The 20835-nt window shown below is 43.3% G+C and overlaps 1 protein-coding gene across 1 annotated transcript in view; it reads left to right on the top strand.

Annotated features, from left to right (window-relative positions):
• The window catches only part of Col25a1 (collagen type XXV alpha 1 chain), a 394115-nt gene that overhangs the window by 231734 nt on the left and 141546 nt on the right, over nt 1-20835 (top strand). Inside the window, exons 6-7 of the mRNA XM_032897332.1 lie at nt 13629-13655; nt 13795-13821. Of these exons, the coding sequence (XP_032753223.1) occupies nt 13629-13655; nt 13795-13821 (54 nt within the window). The remainder of the gene's footprint in view (nt 1-13628; nt 13656-13794; nt 13822-20835) is intronic.

Raw genomic sequence — 20835 nt, 5'->3', positions numbered from 1 at the left:
ACTTTTTTTTCTACTTAGCTCAAATGTCCCGCCTTGTCTTTAAAAGTAAGTAGATACCCCTTTCATAATAAGGCCGTTTTCCCAGCATACTGTTTTTTGGAGTCTGAGCCCTCCTCGTAACTCTTCCTTGGAGTTGCATGTGAACATAAAGTAGCAGTAATTCCCTTAGGGATTTTGAGCACTAAAGTGGTGTGCATGCTGTAATTCTGTATTACCCAGTGAGAAAAAAATGTCAGCAAAAACCGCAAGCAAATGCCGTCAGACAAGTGTGTGGAGGAGTGCAGCTTCCAGTTGCGTGTGCAGATACACTTGGAAAGAAGTCGAAGATGTCACTCTGCCCTCTTCCCCTAAGTCCACATTCGCTTTTCTTCTTTATTCAGATATCATCGTTGCCATTTCACAAGGTTTTATTAAACTTTACAGAACTCGAGCCGCATAAGCATTGTAAAGAATTCTTTCGGGGTAAGATATTGTACTGTGGGGGCAGTATTTAGCTTTCTATTCATGTGTTTTAAATTATGTACGAAGCCGCTTCTAACCTAACACTTTAGCAATTCCCATATTTCATATTTGTGCTTCAATCCAGCTTTTTCCAGATTCGCATAGTCTGATTTGGGGGCAGAAGGAGGGCACATGCATTCTCTAGAAATTTGAAAAATGTGTGCATGCCTTGGTGCACATGGATGTGTAGAGAGCCCAAATTTCACTCACTACCATGTAAAACCAGTAATGTATTATCACCCGGATAAGGCAATACTCTCGCAAAGTATATTTTACTGTTATTATGTAACCTCAAGGATGATAATACAAGTCTGCATGCTTTAGAGCTCAGGAGTTTTAATTAAGTGTCATTGGTATTGTGGCCTTGAGGACTTCACTGTACTCCAGATGGGCTATATTATTAAGACTATACACGGTATAACTATTTCTTTATTTTATTGTAATACATATGTCTTTACTTCACATGCTTGTTCGCATTTTTAAATAGTGTAGAAGATGGAATTATTTCCAACTAAATTAATTAAAGAACTTGTATTGCCAACTTTATGCTGGATTTCCTAAGGACTACACTGCCTTTCATTTCAACTGAATGAATGTGGATGACCTGTAGAATAATTAAGCTGATTATTCTGTCTTGCTTAGCACCATGGAAGCTGTTTTCCTTCTCGGGGCCCCTTGGTTTCGTATCCCAGTCTCTCTATAGTTTTCGTTTCGTACTGAGAACGGAACCCAAAAGCATTGCCGGTGCTAGACAAATGCCCTGCCACTGAGCTCCTCCCCAAACCCCTCAGTAAACGCTGGTCATAGACACACATTCAGTAATTCATCTTGAATGGTCACTTTATAGGCATGCGATAGGGTATCTGCCTTCTGCACTCTGCTTTTAGAGCAGCATATGAAACACATGCACAGGGTTGAGGGAGGGGGCCTGGGCTCTGCAGGCAGACACCTGGGCTGACGCTCTGCTCTTCCACTCACGAGCCGTGTGACTTTGCGAAATTTATCCAACTTGATGTTTCAGCTCCTCGGTATAAAGGGAGCATGATTTTGATTCAACGCATAGCTTAATGAAGCTCGTAACGCAGCTAAGGCGCGCACAGGTGTTAGCATTAAAGGCCTTTGTAAATTCCTTCTCCCGTGAACGCTAACAGAAGCTCAGCCAGAAAGACTTGATGTCCTTGTGCTGCTACATATTGTCCCCGCAGGTGGCACTTCACCTACTGGAAAAACAGAAGAAAGTAATAGACTCAATATGTGTAGGTGCTGTGGATAAATAAACGTTAGGAGATTTGTGAAGACTGATTGGTTATTGTTGGATCTGGCTATCATATTATCCAGCCTCTCTATAAAGCAAAACATTATTACACAGTTGTTACAAGTGTTCAAAATAGTCTTCAGCGATATGATGTGCTTTAAACTGTTTCAGGCTTTTTTTTTTTTTTAAATCTATCTTTGGTTAGCATAGAGAGAGTTCAGCAACAACAACAAAAATCATGATTTATTTTGCTCCCTGGAAGCTTTGAAAGGTTGTTTTACTGTGTATGAATTCACGTTGAAAGCTCACGTGGATCCTCAGAAGCAGCCGATAGACATATATTGGACACAGAGGTATCGGTGGCTGTTCAATTGCCGTCAAGGTGTTTGTGAAATGCTATTTTTGGCCCTAATAAGGTTGAACTTCTGTTCCATGAAACCTGTTAACCTATCCATTTTTCTATCTGGCACGTTCAGAGTCCATAGGCAGTAATTGTCATTTATCCATTTTACAGAAACTCAAGCTCTGTGATGTCAGCTGACTGGCCAGGGTTCACATGCTAATAGTGAATGGAAAGGGCTCCAGAGTCAGTCCCAGTTAGGTTTTCCATGCCTCTCCTGCATCGAGGGTCCTGTTAGTTCAGTGAGACACAAGCCCTAGTCCCGGCAGAGCTAGTCAGCTGTCATAAAAGAGATGCACAGGCTTCAGGGGTTAGAAACTCAAGAACATTTCCAAAGGAGAGTTGGATAAACTTAGGGAAGCAGGCACTCTGAGGTAAGACATGAGAGTAGGTGAGTGCCCCATGCATGTGTGAGTGCCCGCATGCATGTGTGAGTGCACACTATTGCATTGCATGGGACTTTACTGCAAGGGAAAGAACTTGCTTTCAGAAAATCAAGATTATACGTTTAACTTTTCCCGGTCAGCTTCATAGCTCAGGTTGCCAAGTGGGCGCTTTTAACAAAGGTGGGTTGTAGTAACAAAATAATGATGGCCAATTCCACAGAGGTAGTGGCATGCACAGAGAGGCCAAGATTCAGAGAGGGATCATTCAGAAACTAGTTGGTATTCAAGGATGGACTGGGGAGGATCCTTATGGGAAACTGGGGCAGGTGAAACAGGTTACAGGGAGAATTAGCAGCAGGTTATAAAGTATGTGTCTTAAGATTCCCAGACAGGAGGTCACATTTCTTTTGGTAGGGGTATGAAGGGTCTTTTAAAAGGAATTTTTAGCCTACTGTCATGGTGTATATCTGTGTGGGAGGCAGAAGCAGGAGAGTCACAAGTTTCAAGTGAGAATAGGATATACATCATCTCCAAAGACACAAAAATTTATATTTAAATTATACATGTAGAATGTTTCAGTTGGTCTCAGAAGTATGGGTAAAGCCCATAAACTCATCACCCAGATTTAGAAATATCAATTGCTAATCATTTTTTTAAATGAATCCCTTCCTCTTATTTATTGCCATGGTTTTGTGTTAGGATTTGAACCCAGAGTCTCCAACATGCTAAATACATGGTATACTGTTTACTAGCATGATTTATATTAACCTTCCGTAGCAAGGGTGGCTCATTTTTAGAAAAGCCCATTTTAAAGAGTAGTGTGTGTTCCCTGGTTCCCACCAGGAAGCACTTGATGTTTGATCAGTTGGTTGGTCTCGAGGAGTTGGCCTGTTGTTCATTAGACATTTGCCTGATGGCTTTTGCAAACTCCAAGGGTTCTTTCTTAGAGTTTGCCATAGTGAGCTGGAAAAGAGCCCTCTGAAATCTTTTGAGCTGAGGACGATCTGAGCAGGAGAATGTATTTATCTCACCATGTTGTCCAGGCTGGCCTCAAATTTCTAGGCTCAACTAAATCTCTGTCTTACCCTCCCAAGTAGCTGAGCTTATCAGTGTGAACCATAAGATCTGAGTAGAAAAACCAGTTTGACGATAACATGCAGGATGGGGTGGATGAGAGTCACAGGAAGCTGTGTAATAGGTTAGTCTGGCCATGCAAGAACGGGATACAAGCAGCTCACACAGGGAGATGGGACAGATACAAGAGAAACTGTACAGGTTAGATCTTTAGGGCTAAGCACTGGGTTCTATTTGTATAAACAGATATAAACACAGGTTTTTGGGCTGGGAGTTGGAATAGTGTGCCTGACAAAAATAGGAAATTCAGGGATCGTGATGGTCTCATAGCAGACACTGAGAAATTGGTTTGAGAAAGTGGAATCTGAGCCCGTGATGGTCTGTTTTGGCTCCGACGTCTGGTGAGCAGTTGAAGATGTAGGACTGCAGCTTGGAAAAAACTCGGAGGGCGGAAGGCAGGTAATGGAAGGCAGGTAATTGCTGGAGCCTTGAGAGTATATTTGATAGCCGGCACAGGGAGTGCAGTGAGAAGACGAGGTTTAAGAGCAGATTTTGGTGATGTGAACACTGATGGGTTTTGTCAACCCTTCCTCCCCAGGGCTTCCGTTTATTTAGATTAGTTTAGCCCAGGATATCTCCCTCCCAGAACTCAGCGGCTTCCCTTCCATGGGTCAGCTTTGTTCTCCTAATGGAAAGAAATGGCCTCCCCACAAGGAACAACATGCACTTTGCCTCATGATCCTTTATTTTCCCTGGATCCCCCTGTAAAACCATGACTTCCTGCTACCTTTCCTTTGTCCTTCAATCTAATTTCCTGTCTTCGTGCGACTAGTCTGTTCTTTAGGGAAGCTAATGGAAACGGTAAGGAAGAAGACAGGACATGAGCAGGAGACAATAGTGGGCCAAGGCAATGTCTTCTCCCCTTAGTGTTAGGAAAGGATACACTTGTTCTCTTGAGATGGTAGAGGAGGTGCAAGAAAATGGGATGGTCCCACTGGTAGGAGCGACAAGTAAGACAAAAGGGACTGGACTGGGGAGGAGGGAAGCGCGCTGTAGGTGTGATGTCTTCCACCCGTCTCTGGAGGGCAGGGTGATGAGAATAAGGAATCTAAATATGAAGTTCTGGGAGTTGACACTCCTGTGGAAAGCTCTGTGGTCATGTTGGCCATCGGCCAGCCGGAGGGAGATTCTACTTACATTGGAAGTCACTCAGGAAGCAGAGCCAAGACCTGAGAGTCGGGCTCCCAGACACCTGACGCTTGCTATTTTTTAAAATATTTTAAAATTATTTTTAATTTTGGGGGGGCGTCTTGTCTTTCATTCTTGTGACTATCTGCTTGATCCCCCTCCTCGAGTTATGCTCAGTTGCATTTCATGAAGTCTGAATCGCTTTATATGAGATGACAAATGAAGCAAAAAACGTCAAGTGGCCTTCAAGCAAGGCTTAAATCACTTGAACAAAAAAGACGTTTGGGCAGAATGTTAGGAAACGCGCCGAACTAGGTGGTTGTAAATTAAACCCAAGGCTTAGAGGAAAATGTACTGAACAGAATCCAGATTTAACCACGCACAGACATATACGCACGCACCGCACACAGAGATGGGGTTGGGGAGGGAGAAGGAGAGGGAGAGACAGAGAGACAGAGAGAGTGTGAAAGTAGAGAGGGAGGCAGTACAGCGAGCGACAGAGATGGGTGTCTGGAGAGAATGATGAGCGCCGGGCTAGTGAGTAAGGCTCAGAGATGTGTATGTATTATGTGAAGTGCTGTGTAAAGAAACCCATTATTTTATATGCTGACTAAAAAGAAGAGACCAACTGTATCTGAATCCATCCGAGTCCTACTGAACGTAGGAGAGCTTACTCTAGGAGTGAAGTAGTGGGAGCTCCTAGGGCAACTGGCACGAGAGTCTGCTTTCTTCCCACAAAGTCAGTATTCAGAATTCCAAATCTTTCACCATGGGGTTCATTTTGTTTGACCTTTTAGAAATAAGGTGCAAGGGCGAGGGGGAGCCACATTAAAAGTCGGAGGCATTTGCACAGTCTTAAAGCATTTAGAGACACAGACCAGCGTTGAATTGATTTCAGTCTCTTGTTTGATTACTTCCTTCTCCTCCTCCCAACATTGATAAAGGACAGTAATGACCATGAAGAGAGTAAGAAAAGCAAGCCAGAGAAAATGGTCCCCCGTCCCACTGTCTCACAAGCCCCTAACTCCACTGAGCTACACCAGTCTTACTTTCGCAATGTTTGAATTTTCCCAAATTTGCTTTTTGGGGGTTGGAGCCCATTAATTGCTTCCTTACAGCAGCTGTTTATGATTTCAGACCGATCGTGGGCACACACGGTCTGCTGTTCAGGACCCAAACAGACATCATAAAAGACCTTGGAGTTACAGTCTCACCGCAGAAAAATGCCCAAGAAATAATAGCTGTAAAAATTAGTTTTCAACCAAGTAGGGCTGGTTTTTATATTTTACATTGTGGGTTTCGTCCACCCCCCCCCACCCCTCCTGCTTGGTTTTAATCTTCAATGCAAAATGAAAGGTGTGAGGTCCAAAGCTGCAAATCCTCTTATTGCTACAGTTCCTCTCCCAGGCTGTGGAGTTGGACAGTACCACAAGACCACAGTTCTCCTGCCAGGGCCGGCTTCTCTCTTACTTCACCCTTCCACGTCGCTGCTTTGAGCCCCAAGACTTTTAGTGTATTTTCTCTCACACATGTATCCGCTTCAGTTTGGCAAGACTTAATCGAGAACCTAATCTGTGCCCAGTTGACTGAGGGGTTCTAAGGCCCCTCAGTATCGTTTGATTTATTAAAGGGACGAGGCTACAGGTTTGGTTTGGTTTTGATTGGGAAATAGCCCTCAAAGGTAAATTTTACTCAATCTGCATTGTCTTCAGACGTTCCCACCATCTACCAGGAATGTTTCCCATGGTTCATTTTGCTTTAGGGAGTTCTGCATGTTTGGCTTCTTCCTGAAGTCTTTACAGAATCTTTTTTTTTTGTTTGTTTCTTTTCTTTTTTTTCTTTTTTTTTTTTCCTTTTCTATTTTTCGGAGCTGGGGATCGAACCCAGGGCCTTGCGATTGCTAGGCAAGCGCTCTACCACTGAGCTAAATCCCCAACCTTTTTTGTTTCTTTTCAAACATAACGTTCAAGTTGGTTGTTAGTAATCACCAGCATTGGAAGTCTACTCATTTGTAAGCCGTTTGGTTTCAGTCAAGGAGGGGCAGTATTTTCCACCATTTAACAAGCGAGAGCCAGGTCAGCAAGACGAATTAGCCTGCCCAAGATGATACCGAGTCTCGTTTTCAGTCTAGATCTGTGACTTCAGAGCTCTGGCTCCTGAGAACCAGGATACTTTTAGTTTACCTTCTTCCTTCTTAAAATAACACCTCCGAGGTGCTCTAATGCTTCCCTTTGACTTTTGCTGAGATAACTAAAAAGAGAAATTATAAATTAATCTTATAAATTATAGATCACACATTTTATCTATGCTTTTAGGAAGCAAAATTCTATGTCAGAAAAAATTAAGATGTATATATTACCAGCTCAGTGAGTGGATTTGTAACGTTAAAAGTCTGTAAGTCAAAAAAAAATGTTATTTTAAACTTTACGAAACATTTCGAGATATTTCAAAAATTATGTGCCTGTGCCTGTGCCTGTGCCTGTGCCTGTGCCTGTGCCTGTGCCTGTGCCTGAGCCTGAGCCTGAGCCTATACTAACCAAACAAAGCTTATGCATGAATTAAAGGTTGGCATACACATGGAAGAAAAGAGATTCTCACTTTTATTACAGAGAAATTGGTGTGAAGAGAATTAAGCGTTGTTACTCAGAAATACACACACACACACACACACACACACACACACACACACACACACACACGCACGCACAGAGATTTACAGAGATATTGCTATCTAATTATCTAGGGCTCCCATTTTTCAAGAGAGCACTAGATTCTCAAATGTCAACTTAATTTGCAATGTCATTTTCCTGAGGATTCAGAGTCAAGCTAAAACTTGCGAATGTGCAACTTGGTTATGTATCTCCCTTCCTAAGAGGCCAATTAAATACACATGTGGGGAAACAGATGTCAACAATCAGTACAGTTGAGGCACCATCGTAACTCTACAAGAGAAAAGCTGTTTCTCCTGTTTCCTTCCTCCCTGGGAAGCTGTAAGCATCAGTAACACTCTGTTACAAGAACTCTGGAGCCCGCGGAGAGACTTAGAACAGCCACCCACAACTCTGGGGCTGGGCTGTCCTCATGAGAGAACCACTGGGCATTTAAAATACAGAAACCTATATGCAGTTTTCTCCTTAATAACGAGAGGACTAGGAATGTAATGAAGACATACTCTAACATTGAAGATGGGCAACATTTTAATGGTAGCGCCATAACGTGGTTGCCATGTGCTGAAGATTCCAGAACCTGTACAGAGAGTATCACACCATGACCACGACCATGGGTTCTCGGGTGGACCTTTTACTTAGTACTGATAATAGATCTCTCTCCTCTCCTCTCTTCCTGCTTCTCTCTCCTCCTCTCTCCTCTCCTCTCTTCCTCTGTCCTTCTACTTTCTCTGTGCCCCTTCTATACTCCCATTTCCAATTATGCCAGTTGAAGCAGTCACTATGCTAGATTTCAAATACAACCCTAAATCCAGATTTCAACTACGTATGAGTCACTTGTCCTTGCGACAGCTCTTCACATGGGTTCAACTAGCTTGGGCCAATGCTTTTCTACAACTTTACTGAACTTTAAGCATTCAAATAAGTAGGACTTCTTCAAGCCCTGGGAGTCTGTCAGTGGCCCATCATATCCAGTCACTCATCCCCTCCTCGTTGGTTCAGTTTCAGAAATGTCTTTTGAATCTTCAACTTTGCTTATAGTCTTACTGCTTCACGTTATTCCCAAATGCCGTACTCCTTACCAGGACCAAGACAACAGCACTCTAAGAACTGCTAACATCCCACACTCTGTGAGTCCCACAGAGCAGACACACCCCATCTTCTCACCACACTGAAGCTGATGACAGGATCTGGCCCAGACACCAGAGTGTGGCTAACCAGCCTTCTGCGATTCCTCTTTTCTGCTCTTCCCTATTTCCACTCCCAACTCCACATCTTCCTGTGATAGCATGGTGTCCCCTCACCCTTACACATGTTCTTCCCTTCTGTCTGAACCCCTTCACACGCCCCGCCTCCCCCTTTATCCCTAGCCAACTTCGACGAGCCCAATTGCAACACTGCCTTTCAACTCCAGTTTTCTCGCTTTCTCTCTTCACGTAGCTCTGCCAGGCTCATTCCATCAATCGTAGTCATCCTAACTTACCCCTACTCCAGATGGCAGAGGGCACTGACCGACTGGCGGCCATAAAGGTTCTGTTCATTCTCCTGAGTCTACGGCAGTGAGAGGAATAGTCAGAAAGAGTCGAACTAACTTGCAAGGCTGAAAAATCAGCTGAAGTATGAATATTGGGCAGAGTGGTCACCAGCCCCTCTTCCTGTGGTGACTGGGAGTCCTCAGACATGCTTTTTCCCCCTCCAACAGACTTCTATTTTTTTCATGATTATTTGATTGTTCCCATTTCTAGTAAGTAAAGCTACAGTTCGAATGAGTAAAGGGGCCACTGCTGGGACACTCGGCTCCCATAGCGCACTCCTCTCTCTCTCTCTCCCTCCTCCTCTCTCTCATTCACTGCAATGTGAATTAAAATGTCACCAGGTGTTTTCTAAAGATCTTCCATTGGTCCTTTCTTTGTTTTCTGTGTGGTCTTTATGGAAATAGACAATCCTGGACCCGCATCCAGGAGTTGGAACAAACAGAAGGTTGGTGACTACAAATCATTAGTTTAAAGCTATTTGAACAGGAGCTAGTTTGCTTTAAGCTTTACCGATCCTTTGGTAATGAGTCAGTTACATTCCAACAGTGCACTAAAACAACAGTTCTCAACCTGTGGGTCCCAACCTCTTTGGGGGGTCACATATCAGATATCCTGCATATCGGAGGTTCACATCACAATTCATAACAAAATTAATAAAGGTATGAAGTAGGGACAAAACATTTTTATAGCTGGGGTCACCACAACATGCTGGAACTAGTCAACATGTGTGGGGTTGAAATTTGACATTGGATCTCCAGAAGATTCATTTCTGCTCCATTGTAAAGGGATTTCAGAAGAGCTTTGACATCAATTATGCCACAAGCCCAAAGCCCTTTTAGGTCGGAGCCTCTGAGATCTCACTAGAAAACCATACAGAAGTGTCAAGAGGGCAAACTTTGAGAGGCTGGAGACCAGTCCACAGCAACAGCTGACTTAAAGTCCCTGGGGTTTCTAGGAGTCCATCTTACCAAACCTTGGTGAAGTGTTTACCTTTAGAAATACACGATTTAGCTTTGTTAGAGGTAGGTATCACGCCTTTCTAAATCGGCCTTTTCTACAGTATCCTTTAACTGCGGGGTTAAAACAGTGCTAAAATTTAAATAGACATTCACCAAATGTATGTTCAAAATACAGTTTGTTAATATGCTGCTTCAATCAGGGCTGCACTCTCTGCCCCTTTGCTCAGACTTCTGATAGTAAATTCCTCATTCCTCTTTCCCCTCGGTCCTCTGTGCTCTTCCAAAAATAATACCCAACGTCTACAACGTTAGCATCTGTATTTAAAATATACACATATTCTTAGTCTTAGTGTTTCTCGTTTTCACTGCTTTATTTACTGAAAATATTAATGTGTACATTAAATAGTCACTGTAAACAGTAAAACATAAGTTTCTTAGCTTCCCTCTACTTACTGACAAGATTATCTGGAGGATAAAGGGAAAGGATCTGGTGGAGGTAACTGTGTGATCTTAGCCCTATTTCTTGCTTCCCTCTCTGCCTGCCATTTTCTTTCTCCTCAGCCAGAGCCTACAACTTCAGGGCCCGTGTCTGTAATGTGGGATATGCAGCCGAGGCCATTTTAGAAGTCACATGTTGAGGGCAGGCACCAGACACATGGGTGATTCTGAGAATCAAGTTCCGTGTCTACGCTACACAGTCTTGGTATTTAAAGTCATGCAGAATGAATTAAAATCCTGGACAGCTCACTTCCAAGAGGCCTCACACTGAAAAGATCTGAGTTTTGGTTTTTTTTTTTTTTTTTTTTTTTTTGGCATCTCTAAAAGGATTATCATAATACGTCACTGCATTTGGGGAAGATGAAATGTAACAGCAGCTTACAGTTCCTTGTTGATGAGAAAATATGCATAATGAGAGACCTGATGTTGATGTTGTTGTTGTTGTTGTTGTTGTTGTTGTTGTTGTTGGTTTCAGGGCAGCTTCACAGGTCTCACTGGAAAGGCAATGCTACCTAAACAACAGAGAGAGCCAACCACACGGTATATAAAATCAGTTCCAGTGATTTCGGATGCTAATATGAAACAGAGAGTGATAAAGCTGTTGTTTTAGAATAAGCAGAAGGGACTCTCTGTGATGTGGGAATGCTGAAGATTTCTGAAGTGGAACACAAGGATTACTATGAAGAGAAAAGGACTCGGTGTCATTCTGCTGTGGCCAACACTTAGCAGAAAGTGGCATTTTATCAGAGCAGGAGTCCCACGTTCCGACCTGCTGTGATGCAACACCCTTCTGAGAGACTCTTGGCCTTACTTCCTGCCTGGGTTTGTTCTTATGCCCTAGCCCCACTGGAAACAGAGACTGTGGACATAATTATGAGACACTCCCAATTCCTCAGGCTGTGCTGAACCACAAAATATGACTTCATTGTTAAGAACCAGGATAGGCAGCATAATCGATGCCTTTAGAAATAGTTTTCCTAACTAGAAGAATAGACAGGCTCTCCACAATGAGAAATTCCCACAAGGAAATGTTATGTACACATGTGGTCACCTGATTTATGAGAAAGGTAACCCAGAACCACAATGGGGAAAGATGCCATTTTCAGTTAACAGTGTTCAGTTAACTCGATAACCACCCGGGGACAAAAAACATCCTGACTTTCACCTCCCATAAAATCAGCTCTCAGTGAATTCTCACTCACATGTGCAAGATGCAACAAGAAGACTTTTCATTTGTAGAATAAACAGACGTAAAGTAGCTGTAGATTTCTTAAGTTGATGACAATATAACAATAAAGAGAAAAATGTTATATTGACTTTTATTAAATTAACAATATCTATTCATTGAAAGCGGCCCTAGGGGCTGAGGACGTAGCTCATTTACATAGATTCTCAAGGCCCTGGGCTCAAGCCCTAGGATCCCACGACCCAAAAACAAACAAACAAACAAACAACAAAAAAACAACAATAATAACAACAAAGAAAACCTGAGCAGAATGTAAAAGCAGAACATAGGATGGGAAAATATATTTCTAATAATACGTTCAGAACACATAAAGATGTCTAAATTTCTACCAGCATATGTGTGGCGTTTGGTATGTAATATATTCTAACATATCAATAGGATAATTTAGTGAGACAAAGACAAAGCCTCGAAATTCTTTATGAAAAGAATGCCAAATATTGCCTAGGTATGAAAAGAATGCCAAATATCGCCTAGGTATTTTAGGAGGACACTCAGTTGCTGAGTGATGATTATATTAGTATAGATTCATGAAATTAGTATGATGGTAGTTATTTCCTAACCAGACAATTCCCCAATAACCACACAGAGGGACTGAGATTTATTAAAATTGCCTTGAGCCAAATACCAAGCAATCATTATTCCGTTCTAAACCTCTAGGCTAATCAGGCTTCCTCCCAGACATATCCCCATATTACGTGTAGATCTTCGTCCCTTCTTGTTCCAGGTCTCCTGATGTTTGCTCCTCCTCCCCTTGAGCCTCCCCTCCTTCCACCCTCCTTCCACCCCCCTTCACTTCCTGTCTCTTTCTCCACCCCTCCTAGAATCGGAAGTTCCTCCTATCCTCTCAAAAGCCCGGTATTGGCTTGTTGGCTTTTATTGGCAAGGCAGAGAATGCATGTGGAGCAATGTTTATACAAACTTGAGGCAGGCGCTTCTAAGAATAACCATAACAAAGCCCTGTCCAGACTGAAACCAGAGAGTGGCATAAAGAAATCCGCATTTGAAATAACACAAAGGCACACTTTACACAGCGTACCAAAATATTTTGCCAACATTCAGTGTATCACCAGAGAGCCATAAAATAAAGAAAACAAATTACTATACCCTACAGGAACAAGTAAGACAAAGAGGAGAAAATATCAAGCATTAGAGGCGATCTGGAAAGACTGAACCTGGGCAAACAAACTCTAGGTACCACATGTTGAAACCGCTTGGAAATATCTATGGAAATGAACATGCGTGTACCCTCTTACCTTACTTAGAGACACGACAGAAACACTGCCGGGTATTTTCATCAAAGCACTAACAGTAGGGTGTGCACACAGCAGTTTCCAATAGCCTTACAGGTCCCCTGGAACAAAGTATCCATCAACAACAGGATAAGCAACCAAGTCATATATAGAATATTATAAAGCAGTAAGAGCGTGACTAAAGTTATGCACAAAATTATAGATGAATTTCACAAGGATTGACCAAAACATACTAGATATATGCTTTTTGGCTTGCTTTAGACAAAGCACAGAGGCAGGCAAATTCTGCTCTCAGAGATGGATGAGAGGCTGTTGGTGCAGGCTGGCGACAAGCACAGGTCACAGTACCTTGCTACCAGGGTCTTCTTTAGCTCAGGTCTATTAAGTTCATGACAATCTATTTAGCACATTTGATATATATATATGTGTGTGTGTGTGTGTGTGTGTGTGTGTGTATATAAAACATAATGTATGTATATACTCAACATATTCCTATTCGTATTTTCCTATTCTAATTATATTATAATTATGACTTAGAAAGCAAGGTTCTTTGAGAAGCGTGCTGCCCACTACGGCTCCCTGCAGCTCACAGAAGTCTTTCGGTTGACAGGGTAGATTTATTCTGAATCTCATTAAAAGCTAATATTTTCTTTCTCCTTTTATTTTTCAGGGCCCTCCTGGTCTGAAAGGTGACAAGGTGAGAAAATGCATTGATTAGACTAATTAATTTACTGGAAACCCGTATTGGCATGACCTGTGGTGCGTTTGGACCCTTTTAATAAGCATCGCATCCTGGTTGTAGATAACGCTCTCATCTTGTTTTTGCTTTTCTACAGGGAGAACAAGGTGACCAGGGGCCTCGGGTAAGCTATTTACTTCTTGTCCTGGGTGGGAAAGGAATTCCCAGATCAAAACATACTGAGTGCCATCGCCATTCGTGCTGCATGATTTCGTAACAGCTGACAAAACTGATAAATCACCCATAAGCAAAAAACATAGCTCACTAACGTGTATGTGTGCCTCGTGTATTGTCACAGCTTAATGACTACAAATCGAATATTCTACATGTAATGGACCTACTGAAGCCATCCAACAGCCATGTTCCCAGTGACCACTGGGTTTCTTCTAGATTCGTACACACTGTTTTGCAACATGGAGGCCATGTGGCGTTCTCTGGAATTTGGCATTTCCCTCTGACGAAACTTCACGTGTTATTGCATAAATATGTTCCAGCGCAGATAAAAATATCAATGCACCCTACATATTTATTCCTCCTCGTACGTCTGAATAACACTTGTTCGGATTTCTTGGTTTTTTTCCCCAGATTTGTGAGGCAGATAAAAGGTGTACCACACTGAGCACTGTGGGAGGAGGGCCATTTCTTCCCTGCTCAGATGTGGCCCCTTTGACCATCGTAACCGATGGCGGATGCTCTGTTGTCGCCTTGGTAGTGCCAAGTCCTCTGCTCCGCATCTGTGGCTCATTACTCAGACGCTCAGACATACATACTGTTCCAATGATGTAGTGGCTCTGTTCAGACATACCTCTCAATTTTCTCATGTCACTACGCACAAAAGCGAGTGTTTGGTTCAAGAGATTTTTTTTTTTTTTTTTACCAGTGGAAACACACATTTAAACTGTTCAGGTTGAAAGGAGAAACTGTGGAGGTCTTTCTGTAAAATATCCTGCATCTGGTTAATTATTTAATTTGTGAATACTATGGGCAGATTTTTATTTCAAACTATACAGTGGGTGCAGCTGGGGGAAAGGTTTGCGCGTCCGTTGCACCTCATGCTCTTTGCAGCCAGCTCTGTTCGGATTTGCCTTCCTTCCTACCCTTCAGCTCCTTCCCGTCGGAGTAATTGTGCCTCAGAGTAGGCAGGCTTCTCTTGACAGCTATCCTAGTTGACGACTGCCTCCGAGCTAAATGCTCATCACTGGGACAGGAGATTGAGCATCGTGATATCGACTGTCATGGGTGGGAATGGAACGTGTAGCCTTTAATGAGGAGCCGAGAACCCTTGATCTCTGGGTGGTGGTGACACTTCGCATGGCGGGTCTCCCTGCATTGAGTATCACGTCTTTCTACACCCGGTCTCACAACCCCTCAGCTCGGCCTCTCCAGGTAAGAAGGAAGAGTCTCCATTCTGAGGAGCCTTCTTTTGGCCGCAGAAGCTCGGGGGCGGTTCCCAGCCTAGCTTGTCATCAGCCAGTCCTCAGTGTTCTTTCCCAGAAAGGTGTGTTGGCTTTCATCGTTACGAGTGGCGATGATTGATTAGAAAGCTAGGCCAAATTTCCAAGGTGAAACCTGACACCATCTGAAATCCACGTGGTTTCACGTTGCATTGCAAACTAAGACTTGGACCAGGAGCCCAGAAAGTTTGGCCAAAGTTCACGAACTACTTTGACAAACCCAGACAGCCTTTCAGACAGATTTCAGCCAGTTTTCACACGGACTGGGGCCAAGTTTCACACAATTCGGGGGCCAGTTAGCGTTTTTTCGGGTGGAAAGTGACAAGAGCTGGTCTAGTTTTCTCTTGGATATTTCTTTCTATTGAATGAGTTTAGGTGGAATTCCTCACGTGGGGGTGGAGGTGGGGTCACATCGTGAATGTACGTGGGTATCCCAGGAGGCACATGCAAAGACAACGGGAACCTGTGCTTACCTTAAAATCAGAACGGTCATTTGCATAGAGAGTTTTAGGACTGTGTGATCATTCCTTCCTAGTCAGTATTAGCTCACCAATCAAGAAACTTATCATATAAAACGGGCAAAGGAGGGTTGAGGATTTAGCTCAGTGGTAGAGCGCTTGCCTAGCAAGCACAAGGCCCTGGGTTCGGTCCCCAGCTCTGGAAAAAAAAAAAAAAACGGGGCAAAGGAAGAGCCCACACTTTCAGAGAAGAGTAAGTCAAAACTGGAGAAATTTAACTCCCATGTCTTCTATGTAGGCATAGAACTCCAGCCAATATTTATTGAAGACTTATTTAATTAATTATTTATTTACTTACTTACTTACCTAGTGTTACCTAAAGTAAGTATATTACACTATGTTGGCTCAAACTCCTGGTGACTATTGTTTTAAATAATCCAGTCTTCTGCGTTTGAAGGCTCTGTCCGGTTGGTTTTATCCCAGACTTAGAATCCCATGCTGTTCCGTTTGTTTAAACTTCCCCAGCACTTGTCTTCGTTATTAGCTGGCTGTACATTATAGGATCAACAGTGTTTCCTAGGGTGAAGCCCTCCCCCACCCCTGCCTCGTCTCTCCAAATATCAAAGCAGAAGAGTGAGCCACCGTGTGTGACTCGAAGCAGGGAGGAATGACAGTATGGAGACTAAGAAGGCAGAGCTGGCTTCGAAGTCTTGAACATTCGTCAGGGCACACGCACCAAGCATTGCTGTGTCCGAAGCACTCTTGCTTAATGTGATGGAGACGGTAAATGGATCCACCTTTCTCCCTCCCTGCCTCCCTGTGTCAGAATCAAGCTACTGTTACTTCACGCAGTCTTCCAATTCATCTTGTTGCTCGACCCTATCCCATTTCTGTCAAGCAGCAAGAGAGGCCATTTTCCCTTGTCAATTAGAGCACACTGCTGCTGGTCTAAGACTTTTGAGTGAAGTGCGTGCACGCTGCTGTGCTTGGCCTCTTTGGACCTTCAAAGTTAGTCTTTGCCACCTCGCCTCTCACACTTCTCTGCCCACCACCTTCTAGCCATAGCTTCCCCAGTGTTCCCAGGCCTCACACCTCCTCCTCTGTGCACAGCTCAATGACATTTCTGATCGCCCTTTCTTCTCTGAGTTTTTGGTCAGGGACTCTCCTTTAGCTGAGACCTCATCTCAGGTAGCACCACCAGAGGAAAACTTCCCTCACTGCCTATTCAGAGGGTGAGATGGTCCTGGGTTTTTTGCATTTTACTTGCTTGCTTGATGTCTTTAAAGTTTGTCCTTTACCCCCATGGAATATGAGAATCAGGACTTGATGGTCGTAGAATAATAAGGACTTGATAACTTTTGCTGGTTGTTGTATAAGCTGTCCTATCACTGCCCTGCCACCCTGGCCTTCAAGAAGCATGCATTCTCAGGGGTCTCATTAAGAGAGCCGTATCACTGGGCAACCATGGCTATAGAAGGTTCAAGACCACCCTAGGACACATGAGAAACTGCCTCAAACAAACACTAGACACTTCGGTGAGGTAATTTGAGCTCTGGCTTGGTGAGTGACTTCTCTTTTGAAAACACACTAAAAGGAAAATATTACACCTTCCAGGAAATAAAATACTATAAAAATTATACACAAGGAAAATTAAAGGATTGATTTCAAGAACAGCAACATTTCATTTGCTAAGAGCATGGTAAAGTTGAAAAAATATCAGACTGATTTTTTTTTTTTTAACTGAAGCTCCATTATTGGATATGTTGAATGTCTAGCATGCTTGATGACAGGAAGCCACTGAAGGTTTCTGAATCCCTCAGATGATATGTGTCATCACTGGAGTGTTGAGTGTTAATACCAAATACCCTTCATAAGCATCTGATGGGTAGTAGTGTCCTCCCACAGGGTGGAATCAAAAGAAGCTGACAATTGAGAAAGCAAATAGAAAAATTCTGTCTGTCGTCTATGGCAAGACCAATAGAGTCTCAGTGCCAAAGAGGTCTTTTCTTGATGAAGAGAGAGGTCAGCATAGAAACACACCACATAACACACACACACACACACACACACACACACACACACATACACACACACACACACACACGCAGGCACACACATTGCTAAGTACATTAAGTCCAGACTTTTATGTTCCAAAAGCAGTCTGAGATTAAACTAAAAGACAGGATTATAAAAGTTCAACACAGGTATTGGAGCTGATTGTATCTAGAAGCTGAAAAAAAAAAAAAGGCCGAACTTTCTGATTTGAGACTTAGTCCATTTAAGTGAGGGTTAAGTTTACTTGTGTTGGATTTATGATCTTGGTGAGAGAGTTCACTGGAGTAGTGCAGCAAAGAGAATTCGAGGTCAGACTTGTGAGGTGGGGCCACAGCTGGAGATGACAGCCTGACCCCTGAGCCATCTAGGCAGGAAATAAGACCATGGGGTCAGGAAATTTGCTAAATAAATAAATAAATGGATGCAAGGAAGGATGGATGGATGGAAGGAAGGAAGGATGGATGCCATCTCTCAGGCCGATCCTTTAGAAACAACCATACTGAAGGGATGGAAGTGAGTGCTAGAGAGTTCAAAGGGAGAGCCAGGATACTGTGGTCCGTGGTCACTTACCAAGGGTGGACTATATAAAAACAGCAAAGGAAGCAAGGCCAACACCGTGTTGTTAATGAAAAGAAACCACAAGGACATCGGCTGTCAAAAGCTTCCAGAGTTGCCGTTTTTAATTCATGGACACGAAGGGGATGCTTGTTGTTAAGCAGTAGAAATAGAAGGCTGATTTCAAGAAGTTACAGGAGAAATGGGAGGACAATGGGCTGGTTTTGAATCCTGTTGATTGCATATGATTTAAAGGTGGGCTGCTTGGCAGTGTTTTATCTCAGTATGCGTTGAGCCAAATCCAAGCTTACAGTGTGAGGTGTAATAGAGCAGCCATCGATGTCAGCCAACTTTATTCTGGAAGCATCAAGCTCACACGCTGCTCCTCACCTACCAGGAGATAGCCTACCGGTTGCTGTCACTCTTCAGTCTCGCTTTTGCAGGTAGGGCTCTAGGCTGACTGGGACAGGTAGGAACCGTATCTTATTGTCAGTTGGCAGGCATCGCCTTAATTTCTCTGCAGTCTTTCTCCCAGCACAAAGTGGGGCACCCGTGGCTTTGCTCTCATAGATGACAGCTGTAAAGGAACTGTGGGAAAGGGAATGGCTTGCAAATTAGGCACAACAGGATGACCATGGATGTCTTCACCTTAGCACTGCTGAGCTGTATTTCTTTTCAACTCGTCTGGACTTAAAATTACTTAGGAGAGAAGGGGAAAGGGAAGGAGGGGACTTGTGTGAGGGGGCAGTAGGAAGAGGGCAGGGACTGACATTGGGTTGTAAAGTGACTAAATACATCAATTTTGAAAATAATAACAACTGGGGAACACAGGCAAGAAGCACGTGGGTTTTCGTTGTAACAGTCCCTCTAATTATCTACACATTTGAGTGGTTTTCAGAATAAAAGATAAACAAACAAGAAAGACATATTTTGCAAAAACTAATGAAGGTGCATTGTATTAGTTACTTTTGCATTGCTATAACCAAAATGCCTGGGGTGAACAAGCTAAGAGAAGGTATCAGGTGCTTTGCTGTTACTTCAATGAAACGAAAAGACAAAAATATAATAAAATTCCTTAGGAGATGCAGTAATTAGGTGGGTGTTGATGAGGAAAACTCACCCTAAATGTGGATGGCATTGTCCCATGAGCTGAGAGCCCAGATTGAATAGTGGCAGCCACAGTTAAACACCAGTATTCTCCTCTGTGCTTCCTGAGTGTGGACACGGTAGGGCCAGCCACCTCCCTTCCCAGCCATGATGAAATGAATCCCCTCGGGTGAGATTCCTTTCTACCCTGAGGTGTTTCTTGTATGGGTATTTGGTTATAGCAATACAAACAGGAACTCCTGTGCCACCTAAGAGGTACACATCACCTCTAAGCTGTATCCAGTTCAGTGAAATGGGTAATTCGGGAAGAAAACCAGGAGTGGATGACGTAATTGAACCACTGCCCACTCCAGCTAGGGCCAAGTTGGGCAGATCAAATTTTAACTGAACCACACTCTCTCTTTCTCTCACTCTGATTGTGATATGGATTAATAAGATAACATGAAAATATAATAAGCCCTTGTTATAGCTGGTTATTATTATTATATTATGTGAAGCATCTGCAGTGAGGCACCATGGCCCCATTGGCATCATCTAAGTCTGGTTAAGATTCAAAGAAGTTCTCTAGTCTGGGTTGTGCTAAGCAAGCAGACACTTTCTCCACACATACACAGGCATCATACAGTCAAGAAGCAATCCTCTGACTAGCTACTTGTATCATTCTCATTTTATAAACAGAGTAAAACAAGACTTAGAAAACAAATATTTTCGCTCAGGGTAACAGTGGCAGAACCACGGTGTGAGCTCGGGTCCTTACAGGCTGCAGTTTTTAGACATTCCCTCCCGTACCCTGAGGAGCAGCTCTCTGAGCGAACACCGACATAATTGAGATGACCATTGGTTCCAAGTCTTTCATACAAATCTGCCAAAAGACAATGCTTGCACCCAAACTCAAATGAATGTACCTGCTCTTTCTCTGTGCCCTCTGTGCACAAACAAACACACACACACACACACACACACACACACACACACACACACACACACACACAGGCCGTGAGAATCCTTTTTTTTTAAAGTTTGAGGTCCCACATGTTTGTGATTTAGATGCAAAAACCAGAACACAAGCACACATAAAGGGTTGGTTTCCTTTTGCGATCATGATCAACAAATATGTCAACTCCCACCCAGCCCCCAAATGAATGGAAATGTGTCACAGTTATACGTGAGTCGTGTGTACGGGAACCTCTCTGAATATAAAGAGGCAGGGCAGCCTAACCTATATGTCGAAGACTATAAACCTCCCAAAATGTAGGACTACATAGTTTACCCTTCTCCTCCCACTACCTTCTCCCCTCCCCTGGGTGCTACGGATACAGTCCAGGGCCTTACACGAGCCAGGCAAGTGCTCTGCCATGAGACTGTGCCGAGCTCCCAGTCACCTTCATCTTACGTTCTTACGTTTTATTCAGTGCTTCCATGTGCCGTGCGTGCACCAAGGCCCGGCTTCTGCTTCGCACCAGTAGGAGTTCTTCTCCTTCAGGATAACCAGAGGAGGGGAGACTGTGC

The sequence above is a fragment of the Rattus rattus genome, chromosome 3 (assembly GCF_011064425.1).
Source record: "Rattus rattus isolate New Zealand chromosome 3, Rrattus_CSIRO_v1, whole genome shotgun sequence".
In the NCBI taxonomy this organism is placed as follows: domain Eukaryota; kingdom Metazoa; phylum Chordata; class Mammalia; order Rodentia; family Muridae; genus Rattus; species Rattus rattus.
Note: the sequence above shows the minus strand (reverse complement) of the source record. Positions and strands in the feature narration are given on the sequence as shown.